The sequence below is a fragment of the Bos indicus x Bos taurus genome, chromosome 18 (assembly GCF_003369695.1).
Source record: "Bos indicus x Bos taurus breed Angus x Brahman F1 hybrid chromosome 18, Bos_hybrid_MaternalHap_v2.0, whole genome shotgun sequence".
Lineage (NCBI taxonomy): Eukaryota > Metazoa > Chordata > Mammalia > Artiodactyla > Bovidae > Bos > Bos indicus x Bos taurus.
The window spans coordinates 26,694,048-26,706,698 of record NC_040093.1 but is presented as its reverse complement, the minus strand read 5'-3'; the positions used below and the strand labels follow the sequence as shown (position 1 = coordinate 26,706,698).

The following is a 12,651-nucleotide window of genomic DNA, read 5'->3' as shown; positions in this document are numbered from 1 at the left end:
TTATCATTCTCCCAGTACAGTAATGTAACTTATGACTAATATTTCTATTACAGTGATTATATGAATATTTTCTAAGTATGAGCCTGATGGCTCAGTTGGTCAAGAATCTGCCTGCAATGCAGGAGACCCAGTTCAATTCCTACGTCAGGAAGATCCCCTGGAGAGGGAAATGGCAACCCACTCCAGTATTCTTGCCTAAGAAGTCGAATGGACAGAGGAACCTGGTGGGCCAGTTCATGGGGTTGGAAAGGGTTGGATACCACTGAGCAACTAAACCACAAACCTCCGTGTATTATGATTAAATATCTTTTCGCTTACAATATTTTTCCCTAGAGTTTATAGTTACTTCTTTTTCTTTTTCACTTTCTTGGTTTTACATGCATCTATCATTGATTCACCTCCAGACTCTTCCTAGAAGTAAAAATTTCATTCTGTTCAAAACTATCAAGTAACTTATCATTTTGTCTTTTCCTTAGAAACATCCTCTCTCAGGCCTACTATTCTGTTGGTATAGTCCAGATTGGTTATTTTCTAGGCCTGCTTGAGAGCTTTTTGAACTTGGACTCTCCTTTCCCTGTCTCCTCTCTCCTCTGTTGGATCACCTTTCTCCTAAATCCCATGTCTTCCCTTCTTGGTTTACTTTCTCATTTTGCTGGAACACATCCAGCCGGTATGTTTGTTGGTAACTTCCTGGAAATGAGTAAGGGAAGTAAATTTTCTTAAAGCCTTCAGTTCAGTCGCTCAGTTGTGTCTGACTCTTTGCAACCCTATGAACTGCAGCATGCCAGGCTTCCCTGTCTGTCACCAACTCCCGGAGCTTGCTCAAACTCATGTCTATTGAGTTGGTGATGCCACAAACCGTCTCATCCTCTGTTGTCCCCTTCTCTTCCTGCCTTCAATCTTCCAGCATCAAGGTCTTTCCCAAAGAGTCAGTTCTTCTCATCAGGTGACCAAAGTATTGGAGCTTCAGCTTCAGCATCAGTCCTTCCACTGAATATTCAGGACTGTTTTCCTTTAAGATTGACTGGTTTGATCTACTTGTTGTCCAAGGGACTCTCAAGAATCTTCTCCAACACCACAGTTCCAAAGCATCAATTCTTTGGCACTCAGCTTTCTTTATAGCCCAATTCTCACATCCATACATGACTACTGGAAAAACCACAGTTTGACTAGACAGACCTTTGTTGGCAAAGTAATGTCTCTGCTTTTTGATATGCTGTCTAGGTTGGTCATAGCTTTTCTTCCAAGGAGCACACGCCTTTTAATTTCATGGCTGCAGTCACCATCTGCAGTGATTTTGGAGCCCCCCAAAAAGTTTTTTTTCTGCCATCACGTTTGGTTGGTCAATCATTTGGCTGGATACAGTAATTTTTCAGAGTTTTTAAAAGTTTAGCTCCACTATCTTCTAGCTTCTTATACTGTATTAACAAGTATGATGATCCCCTTACTCCCAAAAGCTTTTAGAGTAATCTCTTTGTCCCCAGAGTTAGGAATGGAGTTCACAGTGTGTCCTTTCATCTGGAAATGTATCCCTTAAGTTCTAAGAGATGTTCTTGCATTTTTCTATTTTTTTCTTTTTTCTGATATTCTTAGCATTTTGATGTTGGAATTCATAGATGGAGCCTCAGATTTCCTCATGTGTTTGCTTCATTTTCCATCCTTCCCTTCTGATTTCTGAGCAATTACTTCAATTTCCAAACCACTTTTGGAATATTTTGATTTCTAAAAATTGTCCTTGTTTCTTTTTCATAGTTTCCTACTGTTCTTTTTGGATGCAATATCCTCTTCACTAAGGATATTGCAGGTTTATGGTTTTTTCTGCTCCTTCAAGGCTTTCTATAATTCCTCTGAGCTTCTTTTTTTTTGGTGTTTTGATCTCCGGTTTTCAATGTTAGAGATTCAAGTGTCCTGTCATATTTAAGAGGGAGGCAGTAAAACCAAGTAAGTGCTAATTAGAAGCACCATGTGCATGGACAGAACTAGTCAGGTAGTATCTGTCCTTTTAGGGAGCAGTTTGCAGAGAGAAGACCCCTCCATTCTCCTGCCTTGAGGATGTAAGCCTTTAAGACTCCTCAGAGCCAGTTAAGGGAAGGGGAATGGGAAGGGTCTCACCATGCAATATTTAAACTTTCTTTGAATTCCCTTTTCCAGTGCACTACTACTCACAGATATCCCTGGTGTCCTGAGTTCAGATTCTCTCTGACTAAACGTTACTGGGAAGGCAGGATGGATAGTAAATAACGTGGTTGTAAAGGGGAGAGAGGAAATCTGGGTTTTAATTGTTTATGTCCAGACTTACGATTCTGTTAGTTCTGTTTGAACTTCTACCTTCTGAAGTACCTGATGGCTCCAGTTTCTCAGCCTTTGTGGGGTTTTATGCTAAGAACCAGCTGCCTTCTGGGTTTCCTGTGCTGCTGGCTTAGGTTTCAGCTTTCTTGAATCTTCTCAGGCAGTGTCATTCAGCTGTTTTCCAGTTCCAGGCTCATCTGCCCACCTCCTCTTTATCTTTGGGTCGTTTTTTTTATTCCTTTACTGTCAGTGGCATTTTGGAAGGGATTAGAGGGACACTGCGTATGTTCAGTTCCTCCCCATTTAACAGGAAGTCTGCCCTAATCCTCCTTCCTTTCCCCTCTCCCCCATAATTTGCCCACAAGTGTCCTATGACCATTAAGTTTTACTTCTAATCAGAATTGTTTTCCTCCCAGGCCCACACACAGTAGACCACTTCTGCTACTTGTTTCAAAATGAAACATGAAAGCTTCCCAAGAGTCTTCTTAGGGTTTTTAACTACTCAAAAACTAGGGGTAAAATAAACATGGGGAAAGTCCTGGCTTTCCCCATGAGAGCTAGCTATGTAAGGCAGGAATTCCTTTTGTTCTTAAATGTACTTCTACTACAAGAGGTGCATCTTAGTTCTAGTATTTAGGGGCTTTATGAAAAATTTATATCTATAAACATTTCATGATCTTATAAAGCTTTTTGGTCTGTCTTCATAAACATCTTGAGTATGCAGGGTATACTGTCAGTATTCATGGGATAATGTTAGTGCTTTACATATGGTAAGTGCCTAAATTTGGAAAGGTTCAAATCTTTTTCATCATACTAATTTCTGAAATGTATTTTTAAAAGCTTTAACAAAGGTACCACGCTTCCATTTAATTCCATTCACCCCACACTTTACATTGCAATCAATTATCTGAAACATCATTTTGCAACAGTACTGCTGGTCAGTTTGTTTCTGTAGCCATTCTGACTTGGTAAGAGTGAAACCTATTAACAGCTGTTAAGACACTCTCCTCTATGTGGGATCAACAGTATAATCCTGACTTTCAGTGCAATCCACACATTCTTCCAGCAGCTGTGCATACATGATCCCATTTAATATTCATGACAGTTCTAGAGGAAATACTAAGTGACATGTAGAGACTCAAGAAAATTTGAAACGGATGGTCCAGGAACACTTGGGGTTATCCGAAAGAGAGTTGGAAGAGCAGAAGGCAAATTTAAAGGCTCTTAACTCCAGGTGTTCTTTCTTATTCTCAGGTGCTTTCTTCACCTCCATGAGACTGGACGTTTTAACTTCCCTTCAGATATCAAGGAACTTTGCCTGGTCTGTCACATCACAAGTCATCTACTATCTACTGGTCTGTTACTATGCCTTTGCACAGGTGAACTGAAAATATTAGATGTAAGAAATTCTCAGTGTTGCCAGGTATTACTTGGAGAACCACAGTGAGCTGCTTTTAGGATTATGGCCATGATTTTGGTCCTTTCCGGAAGACTGACTTCAGTCAAACCTACTGGCTTTCCACCAAGTAGTTCAGTTTTCTAGAGTTAAAAAATTAAGTTTATAGAAAGAATTTTTTGTACAGTTATATGAGCCCTATCTGGGGCTTCCCAGATGGCGCTAGTGGTAAAGAACCCACCTGCCAACACAGGAGATGTTAACAGACGCAGGTTCCATCCCTGGGTTGGGAAGACCCCCTGGAGGAGGGCATGGCAACCCACTCCAGTATTCTTGCCTAAAACTCCCATGGACAGAGGAGCCTGACAGGTTGCAGTCAGATGCGACTTAGCACACACATGACCCCTATATAAGCTAACACTCAGATGACTGCATCCAAAAGGCATTTCTTAGGCCACACGCAATATTTTGTTTTCAGGGTTTTAATTCATTGAGAAACTTTATTATTAAGTTTACACAACATGATGAATGTATACAATTACAGTTGTTTTAAGGAAGGCCAACTCTTCTCTAAGTGGCAGCTCTGAATGACTACAAGGCAGAACTGAGACCAGAACTGATTGTGTCCAAGTTAGGGATCTGAAAGGTCCCTGGCTGAGTGCTTTCCCAGAGTTCATAACACTTCATTGGGAAAAGACCTAGGTAATCTTTCAGGCAAGCAATAGTGACTCTGGTGTCTTATGTTTAGGGTCGCCAGTTGAAACAGCAGAGGTGGAGGTTCTTCATGAGGAAAAGAAACCTTCTAGATATGAGCATAATCCTCCTTAGCTTTGTCATCTTGGGACTTGACCTGACACTTATTTCTCTACATAAAAAACACATGGTACAATACCATTATGACCGGGACAGGTAAGAGGGACCCTGAGGGAGCAAAGGATATTCTCACTTGATGCTCAGAATTTACTGGCTACACAAGTATTCTTTCAAACTCCCCTCTTCCTCTCTGCCGGATCTCTATTTGTATAATATCACAGTTAAACACAGACTACTGTCCACAGTGAAGAACACAACTAACTATAAACTGGTAACTGCTAATTACATATGAAAAGCTCTTCTGCCTTCATAGTACTTAGGTACATGTTAACCTAGGATAATAAATTTCACATAGCAAGGGCCTGGAATTGGGTCATTTTGCACCTTGGCCAAGGAATGAAGTCCTGACATGACACATGATCATTCTTTGAATAGAACCACAACACATGGAACACCTCTAAATCCAAAGAGGGCTGCCTTCTGGGAAGGGATGTTCATCCTTTAGCTCATCCTTACCAAGCAGCAGTCTGATGCCCCTTTGGGGTACCCTCTCTGGTCTTTCTCGTGGGAAAGACAAAGTATGTCATTTCCCAAAGTACTGCCACGTGATGCTTGTCTAACCTTTCAGTGCTCAACAGCCCAGTCTGCAGATCTGTTAAGTCTGAGGCGGTGTCCCAGGAAGGCCTTATAGAGGGTTGTTCGTGCAGGGACAGTGGTGTAGTGTGCAGTTTGAATGGTGTTGGCACCGAGGTCCTGCCTGCTGTGTGGCACTGCCTACATCTTATCACAATAAAAGTGCCAGTTCACTCATGTCTGTGGAGGTCTTTCCAAGTAACCTAGTTGCTGCAACGTAAAATTATCAATGCATCTCTCACATAACTACAGAAACCAACCACCCCTTACTTCTATAGTTTAATCATCTCTCTACTCAGCACTGTTAAATCTATTAGAGGATCAATTACCACTGTTAGAGAACAACATAGTATTAAAGTGTTACAGAAAACAGACTGGCATTATTATACATCTCGTTAGGTTAACACATCTCTTCTGAAAGGAGAGATCTGAAACTAGAGCAGTGGTGGAGGCTGGCCCCGATTCTTGATAACTCCAGACTCAGGATAGATAGGATGAATCAGGAGTAACCAGCTAGAGGCTGCATTCCAAGGTTTCTACAGCACTGCTCCCAGTCGAGTATGTGGCCTTGTGCCAGTGTGCTCACATCCACGGGAAGCCACACTGGAAAGAAGCGTTCTCTGCCAACAAGAATGGGACTTACAGAGCTGCTGCACTTGAGCAGGAGGAGCTCTGGAGACACTGACATCACAGGAATTGATGGCACAGACTTCATACTGAGTGTCTGCTTTCCTTGGTGCAGGTTCATCAACTTCTATGAGGCAGTTAAAGTCAACTCAGCTGTCATTCACCTCATGGGTTTCCTAGTTCTTTTGGCAACAGTTCAGCTATGGAGCCTGCTGTATCAAAACCCCAGGGTGCGGGTCATTGGCAGAACACTCAGCAGAGCCTGGGATGAGGTCGTGGGCTTCTTGCTGGTCATCTTGATCCTGCTGACAGGCTACGCCATTGTGGTAAGCACCCGTCCTAGTGTGTTGTCCTGAGTGCTGTGGTCTTGGAGTACACGCTGCTTCCTTAGAAAAGGTTGCTAAATGGAAAGTCACGGTCCAAGCTGGCAGTGTTTTGGAGAAGATAGTAAAGAGCTGGTTTTAGTTGTGTTATGTCCATATTTAACCAGCAGTATTAGAAGCTCAAGACATTTCTCTCATCTTTAAAATGGGGATAACATTTTAACTCACAAGATATGAAAGTCAAGTAAATTTATATGAAAACACTAATCACAAAGGAATTCTGTATAGTTTTTAGGCACAGTAATTTGAATGGCTGCTAAGGATATTCTTTAATTTCCATTCCATTGGGTCTACATTGACCTCATCATTATAACCATCTCAGGACCCACACTGCAGCCCCCTCTGCTGCTTGCCAACCCCACCTGACTGTTCTTTTTCAGTTTAACCTACTGTTTGGATGGAGCATCTCCGACTACCGAACTTTTCTCAGTTCAGCAGTAACTGTTGTCAGTCTCCTCATGGGAATCTCTCATCACAAGGAGGTAAAAAAACCTCTCTTCCTGGTTTCCTTGCAGAATTATGTTTGGTTTAATACATCAAACGAGAACTGCTTATAAAAGCAACCTCTGCTGTACCATTACATGCTGGAAAAGGGAGAAATTTAGAACCTTTGCCATCATTTTATGGTACTACCTATAGATACAGCTTTTGAGTGGCTGTTATCTCCTTTTCTAACCACATAGTCCCACATACCTCATTTCTTGTATCCTCAATCTTACTGCCAAAGACACAGGGCTCTCATACTTAAGACAAAATAACATGATTGCTGCTGCTTTCTCAATAGCCTTTTGAAGTGTACAGCTGGAAATGACCTGAAATAATTAGGGAGGTACATTTCCACAAAGAATTACAGTATTTATGTTTACAAATACTAATGTCACAGATCTTCTGAAGGAGATCAGCCCTGGGGTTTCTTTGGAAGGAATGATGCTAAAGCTGAAACTCCAGTACTTTTCGCCACCTCATGCGAAGAGTTGACTCACTGGAAAAGATTCTGACGCTGGGAGGGATTGGGGGCAGGAGAAGGGGATGACAGAGCATGAGATGGCTGGATGGCATTACTGACTCGATGGACGTGAATCTGAGTGAACTCTGGGAGTTGGAGATGGACAGGGAGGCCTGGCGTGCTGCGATTCATGGGGTCGCAAAGAGCTGGACACGACTGAGCGACTGAAATGAACTGAACTGAATGTCACAGAGGGGTGTCATTTCCCCCCAGGAACTACCTACACAAATCCCTTTCTATTTGACATAAAAAATAAAGTAGGAAACACAGATGAGGTTTTGGGTCCCCAAAACTAGCATATATAGATTTGATCAGGGAGAAAAAACTCTCTGATTCCAATTCAGATTAGTGAAACTGGCAAGATTTTGATCAAAGCTTATCATTCTGATATCCTATGTTAAGAACAGAAATTGCATGGAATAGCAGAGACCATCTCCATTATCATTTCTGGTTTCTATGTATTCTTTCAATACACTCTTGCTATTCCTCGAAGCTTCTGTATTTAGATGTATTTTCTAGATTTGCCAAAACTCACAAGGGCTTTGAGTCTATTTATTTAGCTGCACAGCTTGTGGGATCTTAGTTCCCCAACCAGGGACTGAACCTGGGCACGCAGCAGTGAAAGTGCAGAAAGAAAGAAAGAAAGGTCAGTCAGTCATGGCTCTTTGCGACCCCATGGACTGCTGCCTACCAGTCTCCTCAGTCCATGGAATTTTCTAGGCAAGAGTACTGGAGTGGGTTGCCACTTCCTTCTCCAGGGGATCTTCCCAACCTGGGGTTTAAATCCAGGACTCCCGCGTTGCAGGCAGACGCTTTACCATCTGAGCCACCAAAGAAGCCCATGAAAGTGCAGAGTCATAAGCAATGCACTGCCAGGAAATTCCCATGAGTCATTACTACAACTTACCTGTTATCTTCTTGTGGAAGCCCCGAAGGCATAATTATTTATATACTCTTAGAGTCAGTCACTCTTGCTCTTCTGTCCACTCAAAAGTATTTTCCTTTTTAGTATTTTTGCTTTTCTAGTTTCCACCAGGCAGAAGTATTTTCTTATGTGAATATATCCAAAGTATTAGCACATATTTTACATTTTTAAAGCAGAAATTAAACTATCAGTGTTTAAACCCAAAGTGTTCCATTGTCTTTTCAGGTTACTGCTGTAAACCCAGTCCTGGGCTCCTTTCTTATCTTCACCTATGTTGTTTTGATGGTACTTGTGATCATTAACCTTTTCGTTTCTGCCATTTTAATGGCCTTTGGTAAAGAAAGGAAATCCCTTAAGGTAAGTAACTCAGTAACTAAGCTATAAGCTGTATCATGATTTTTTATCCCTGGAAAAGCTCAGATTTAGCTCTTCTTAAGATTATAGATTGATATAACACACGGTATCAGCATATTCCCTTTATTAGTCTCCATACTGCTGTCAACCATTTTACTAGGAAACCCAATTTACTAAAAGTACATTATTCCAGTAGTCATGTATGGATGTGAGAGTTGGACCATAAAGAAAGCCGAGCGCTAAAGAATTGATGCTTTTGAAATGTGGTGTTGGAGAAGACTCTTAACAGTCCCTTGGAGGGCAAAGAGACCAAACCAGTCAATCTTAAAGGAAATCAGTCCTGAATATTCATTGGAAGGACTGATGCTGAACCTCCAATACTTTGGCCACCTGATGCCAAGAATGGACTCACTGGAAAAGACCATGATGCTGAGCAAGATTGAAGGCAGGAGGAGAAGGGGACGACAAAGAATGAAGTGGTTGAATGGCATCACCAACTCGATGGACATGAGTCTGAACAAGCTCCAGGAGTTGGTGATGGACAGGGAAGCCTGGTGTGCTGCAGTCCAGGGGGTCACAAAGAGTTGGACACGACTGAGCGACTGACGTTATGTTCTATATCCAGTGTCCTAAAATATCTGGTTCTCAACTGTTAAGTAGCAGAAACACTGCTGACAAGGCCTGACAATAAACCATTAAAGGAAACTATCTTTATATCTACTTTTAAAAATTACATCTTTGGTACTTTTTCCTTCCAACATTAACAACAACTTCAGTTTCCTCACTTTTTTCCTTTTGTCTTCCAGCAGACTGAGAGAGAGGCCACACTGATGGATATGCTGCTGCTGAAGCTGTCAAGTTTGTTAGGGATCCGGCAGCATCAGAGCGCATGTAAGCAAACAGCCCTAACAGCAACAGCCATGGACAAATGAAGGTTTAAAAGGTGAGTTACCTTAATCCTGTTGCCTCCTCACGTGGCTTATTACTTCTGAGTATATTAACACTGATCTTTGCATGGTGTACTTTGGGAAATGTTTATAGTATACTTTGTTAATTTTCCTAGTGAAGAATCAAAAATCCCCTTGGCACTACCAGAAAAGGGTTAACACTACAAGGGTGATGCAGGATGAACCAACTCTGCTGCCCAGCAGCAACTTAGACAGCACTTACCATTCATGTTCCAAAAATACGAGTCACAAGTAAGCTCACTCCAACTTTATAATCAAAGACACAAGCATGAGATCTGGCTCAGGGGAGTGCTGTCACAGAGAAGTAACCATGCCAGCTCCCAGATTACTATCTGGGCTTACATACAGAGATCAAAATGGGCTTCTTACTCCCCAACTGTCCATCCACAATATCCAGGGAGCAAAAGTAAGGTCTGGCTTGTACCCAATATTAGTTACTTGCTTAAAATACTCTCCACTAAAAGCTGAATTTTCCCCTCATCATTTTACCCAAACAGTGGAGAAACCAGGGCACAATATTTTTAACTTTATTAGCAGCTACTGAGCCGTGAGATACAAATCAACCAAAAACATTAAAGTTGCTTGAATGGAGTATGTACAGATTTACCACACAGAAGCCGAAGTCATATCTTCTGATCCCAGCGCCACCCTTGTGGGGAAAGATGGCCTTAACTAGGGGGCAAAAGGGTTAGTCTCATCCATTGAGGGAAGCAGCAAAAACAATTAGAGCCACACAGGCACCAAATATTTATTTGAGATCAGTTTGTAGAGGTTTTCTTGATCATAAAGTCTTCAAATGAAAACAGGAATCCCTCTTCAATAATCTGTAGGCTTTCCAGCTCACTACTCAAGAGACTTGAATATTTCTAATTAAGGCTACTGGAAGCCCACCTTAGCCTTGACTGGTGACTTCTGCTCAGTACATAGCCAAATGCAATCCAACAGAATGCCATGGGGGAAAAACAGGAATTTACACAGTGCTGCCCTCTATTAAAAGGGAAACATAGCACTCAAAATAAAGCAAAGGCCACAGAGGGCTCCCTGAGAATCCAGTAGAACTAAGAGAGGCCTTCAGCTTTCCAAATAAACTTTGTAACTGGATCCAGATGGAACAGTGCCCTGCAGCAAGGAGTAGTGTGCATGTCAATGAGAAGACCCAGCTTCTGAGAACTATTATAATGGCTTCCTGAGCCATTTTTTTCTCTCCCCCATTCATGTTAAGAGCGTGAAAATACACACCTTGGCCTTGAATCTCACTCATCACAAATCCCTCTGTACAGAGGGTTTGTTTCTAAGTCTGGTACCTCAGCACAGAGCTGAGACGCTTCAGGAAGTCCTCTCCACCACCATCCAGCCATCTCTCCCCACAATGATTTCACGTTCTCATTGCCCTGTGGAGGGATGGTGGGACAGGAAGGAAAGAACCGGGGATCACACTGACAGGAAACGGACAAGAAAGGCTGCCAGGAGCCAGCTGCTCCAACCTCATCATCCCCAGTTGTTAGTCTCTTGGGAGCAATGGAGAACTGGAAAGCAGCAGAGTCTGGTAGAGCAGGAAGAGAGCCCAGAGGGAGAGTGTGCTCAGTGATGGTTAACAGATAAAACAATTTCATGGAGATTCTTTGTTACAAGGAAAAACTGCTCAGTCTCAACTCCCAGAACTTGGACCTTGCCTGGTTTAGGAGGCCTATGTTTTCTTTTTTAGCTCCTCAAATCTCCGGGAAAGATCATCGAAGTCAATGTCCTCTGACGCTGAGGTGTTGGCACCAGCAGATGCAGTTGGGAGTGTGTCTGGCACAGACGGCAGCTCTGGCAGTACAAAGTTGTCGTAGGTCTCTGTGAGCCTTGAAGCAGGCTTTGCAGGAGGCTCTGGCTTGGGCCCAGGACCTAATCAGAGTAAGGAACATAATGTTACACACACCAGAGAAACAGCTCAAAGCCCAGAAGGAAACACTGCTTTAAAAAAAAAAAAGTTCTAGAAGTCAGCAAAAATTTTCAGGACAATTAACGGCTAGATTTTCTAATTATAGTTGAATACATCTGTTTTATTTTCCTACAGTGAGAAAAAGTTTAAGGGGAAGTCAAAGTGTGGTGCATAGGGCTTAGGCACACAGGATTGATTTAAATGGACTGTTCCCCTTTCACAAAGGTCTGCTCCCGTAATAAGAAAGTCCAAGGAGTGGTACTAGAATTGTACTGGGAAGAGCAAAAAAATGTATAAGGAATGTTAACATCCACACTGTTCAATGTAATGGAATGTGATCTTGTTTCTAATCTTCCATTTTATATTTAACAAGTTAAAATCATCACCCTCTCTACCTACTGTACGTTTCCATTTCTATCGAAGTTCTAGAAAATAAGAACAGTGCTTGCCTCTGGGAAGGAACACCAGGTAACTTTCTGGGGTGATGGAAATGTTCCCTTTACTAAGGTGGTGGTTACATAATATGTGTGTAGATACACCTAAAAAATGGTAATATACATTTCTGTATTTTTTTGTATGTAAATTATACCTCAATAAAACCGTCCCCAATTTTAAAAAGTGTATGTTTCTCTGGGGAGAATGGATACATGTGTATGTATGGCTGGGTCCCTTCACTGTTCACTTGAAACTGTCACAACATTGTTAATTGGCTATACCTCAATATAAAATAAAAGATTAAAAAAAAAATTTTTTTAAGTAACCCTCCCCCCACCAACGAGTTTCTGGAGTGCTGGTAGTATTTTTTCAGTGAATGGCTCCATGAACATGCTTGCTTTGTGAAAAATCATTAAGCCATTCACTCATGATATATGGCCTCTTTCCCCCTCTTTAATGCCCAAACTTAAAAACTTTTTTGGTATTTCCAAGCAAAGTGGCAGTTGAGGCAGCAGGAACATAAAGAACTTGAGGGTGATGGACAACCAGAAGGTGACAAAGAATAATGATAACTATTAACAGAAAAAGGTAATTTGGGAGATCCCTTGGAGCTAGGATAGACCTTTTCTTTTTGGAAATGGGAAATCCTGAGTTCTGTTTGCACCATACTGCATGTGGGGAGACAATGGGGCATGTGGGTAGAATCCTACAAGCATAAAAACAATCTGAGGAAGGAACAGTGATGAGAAAACACAAACAACAAAGGGTTCAGTGCTGAGAAAACCTTCAAAGGATTTCTGACTCACACTCACCAACAATCTGTGTAGAAGACACATTCTTATCAGCATTAATGTCATCAACCTGAAACACAAGAGATCATTACCAGAAGAGAAAGCAA

General features: G+C 41.8%; 2 protein-coding genes across 7 annotated transcripts in view; one reads left to right on the top strand and one right to left on the bottom strand.

The window, feature by feature from the left end:
- PKD1L3 (polycystin 1 like 3, transient receptor potential channel interacting) overlaps positions 1–11,188 on the top strand; it is an 83,518-nt gene extending 72,330 nt beyond the window's left edge. Inside the window, exons 27-33 of the mRNA XM_027516092.1 lie at positions 3,544–3,668; positions 4,434–4,594; positions 5,874–6,084; positions 6,522–6,623; positions 8,298–8,429; positions 9,233–9,369; positions 11,100–11,188. Coding sequence (XP_027371893.1) covers positions 3,544–3,668; positions 4,434–4,594; positions 5,874–6,084; positions 6,522–6,623; positions 8,298–8,429; positions 9,233–9,358 — 857 coding nt within the window. The 3' untranslated portion in view covers positions 9,359–9,369; positions 11,100–11,188. The remainder of the gene's footprint in view (positions 1–3,543; positions 3,669–4,433; positions 4,595–5,873; positions 6,085–6,521; positions 6,624–8,297; positions 8,430–9,232; positions 9,370–11,099) is intronic.
- IST1 (IST1, ESCRT-III associated factor) overlaps positions 9,906–12,651 on the bottom strand; it is a 39,163-nt gene continuing 36,417 nt past the window's right edge. For 3 of the 6 annotated variants that reach the window (XM_027516100.1, XM_027516104.1, XM_027516105.1), the window contains 2 exons: positions 12,566–12,614; positions 9,906–11,281 (listed from right to left, as the gene is read on the bottom strand). In XM_027516100.1, coding sequence (XP_027371901.1) covers positions 11,082–11,281; positions 12,566–12,614 — 249 coding nt within the window. In that variant the 3' untranslated portion in view covers positions 9,906–11,081. The remainder of the gene's footprint in view (positions 11,282–12,565; positions 12,615–12,651) is intronic. The other 3 variants (XM_027516102.1, XM_027516101.1, XM_027516103.1) reach the window with 3 other exon arrangements.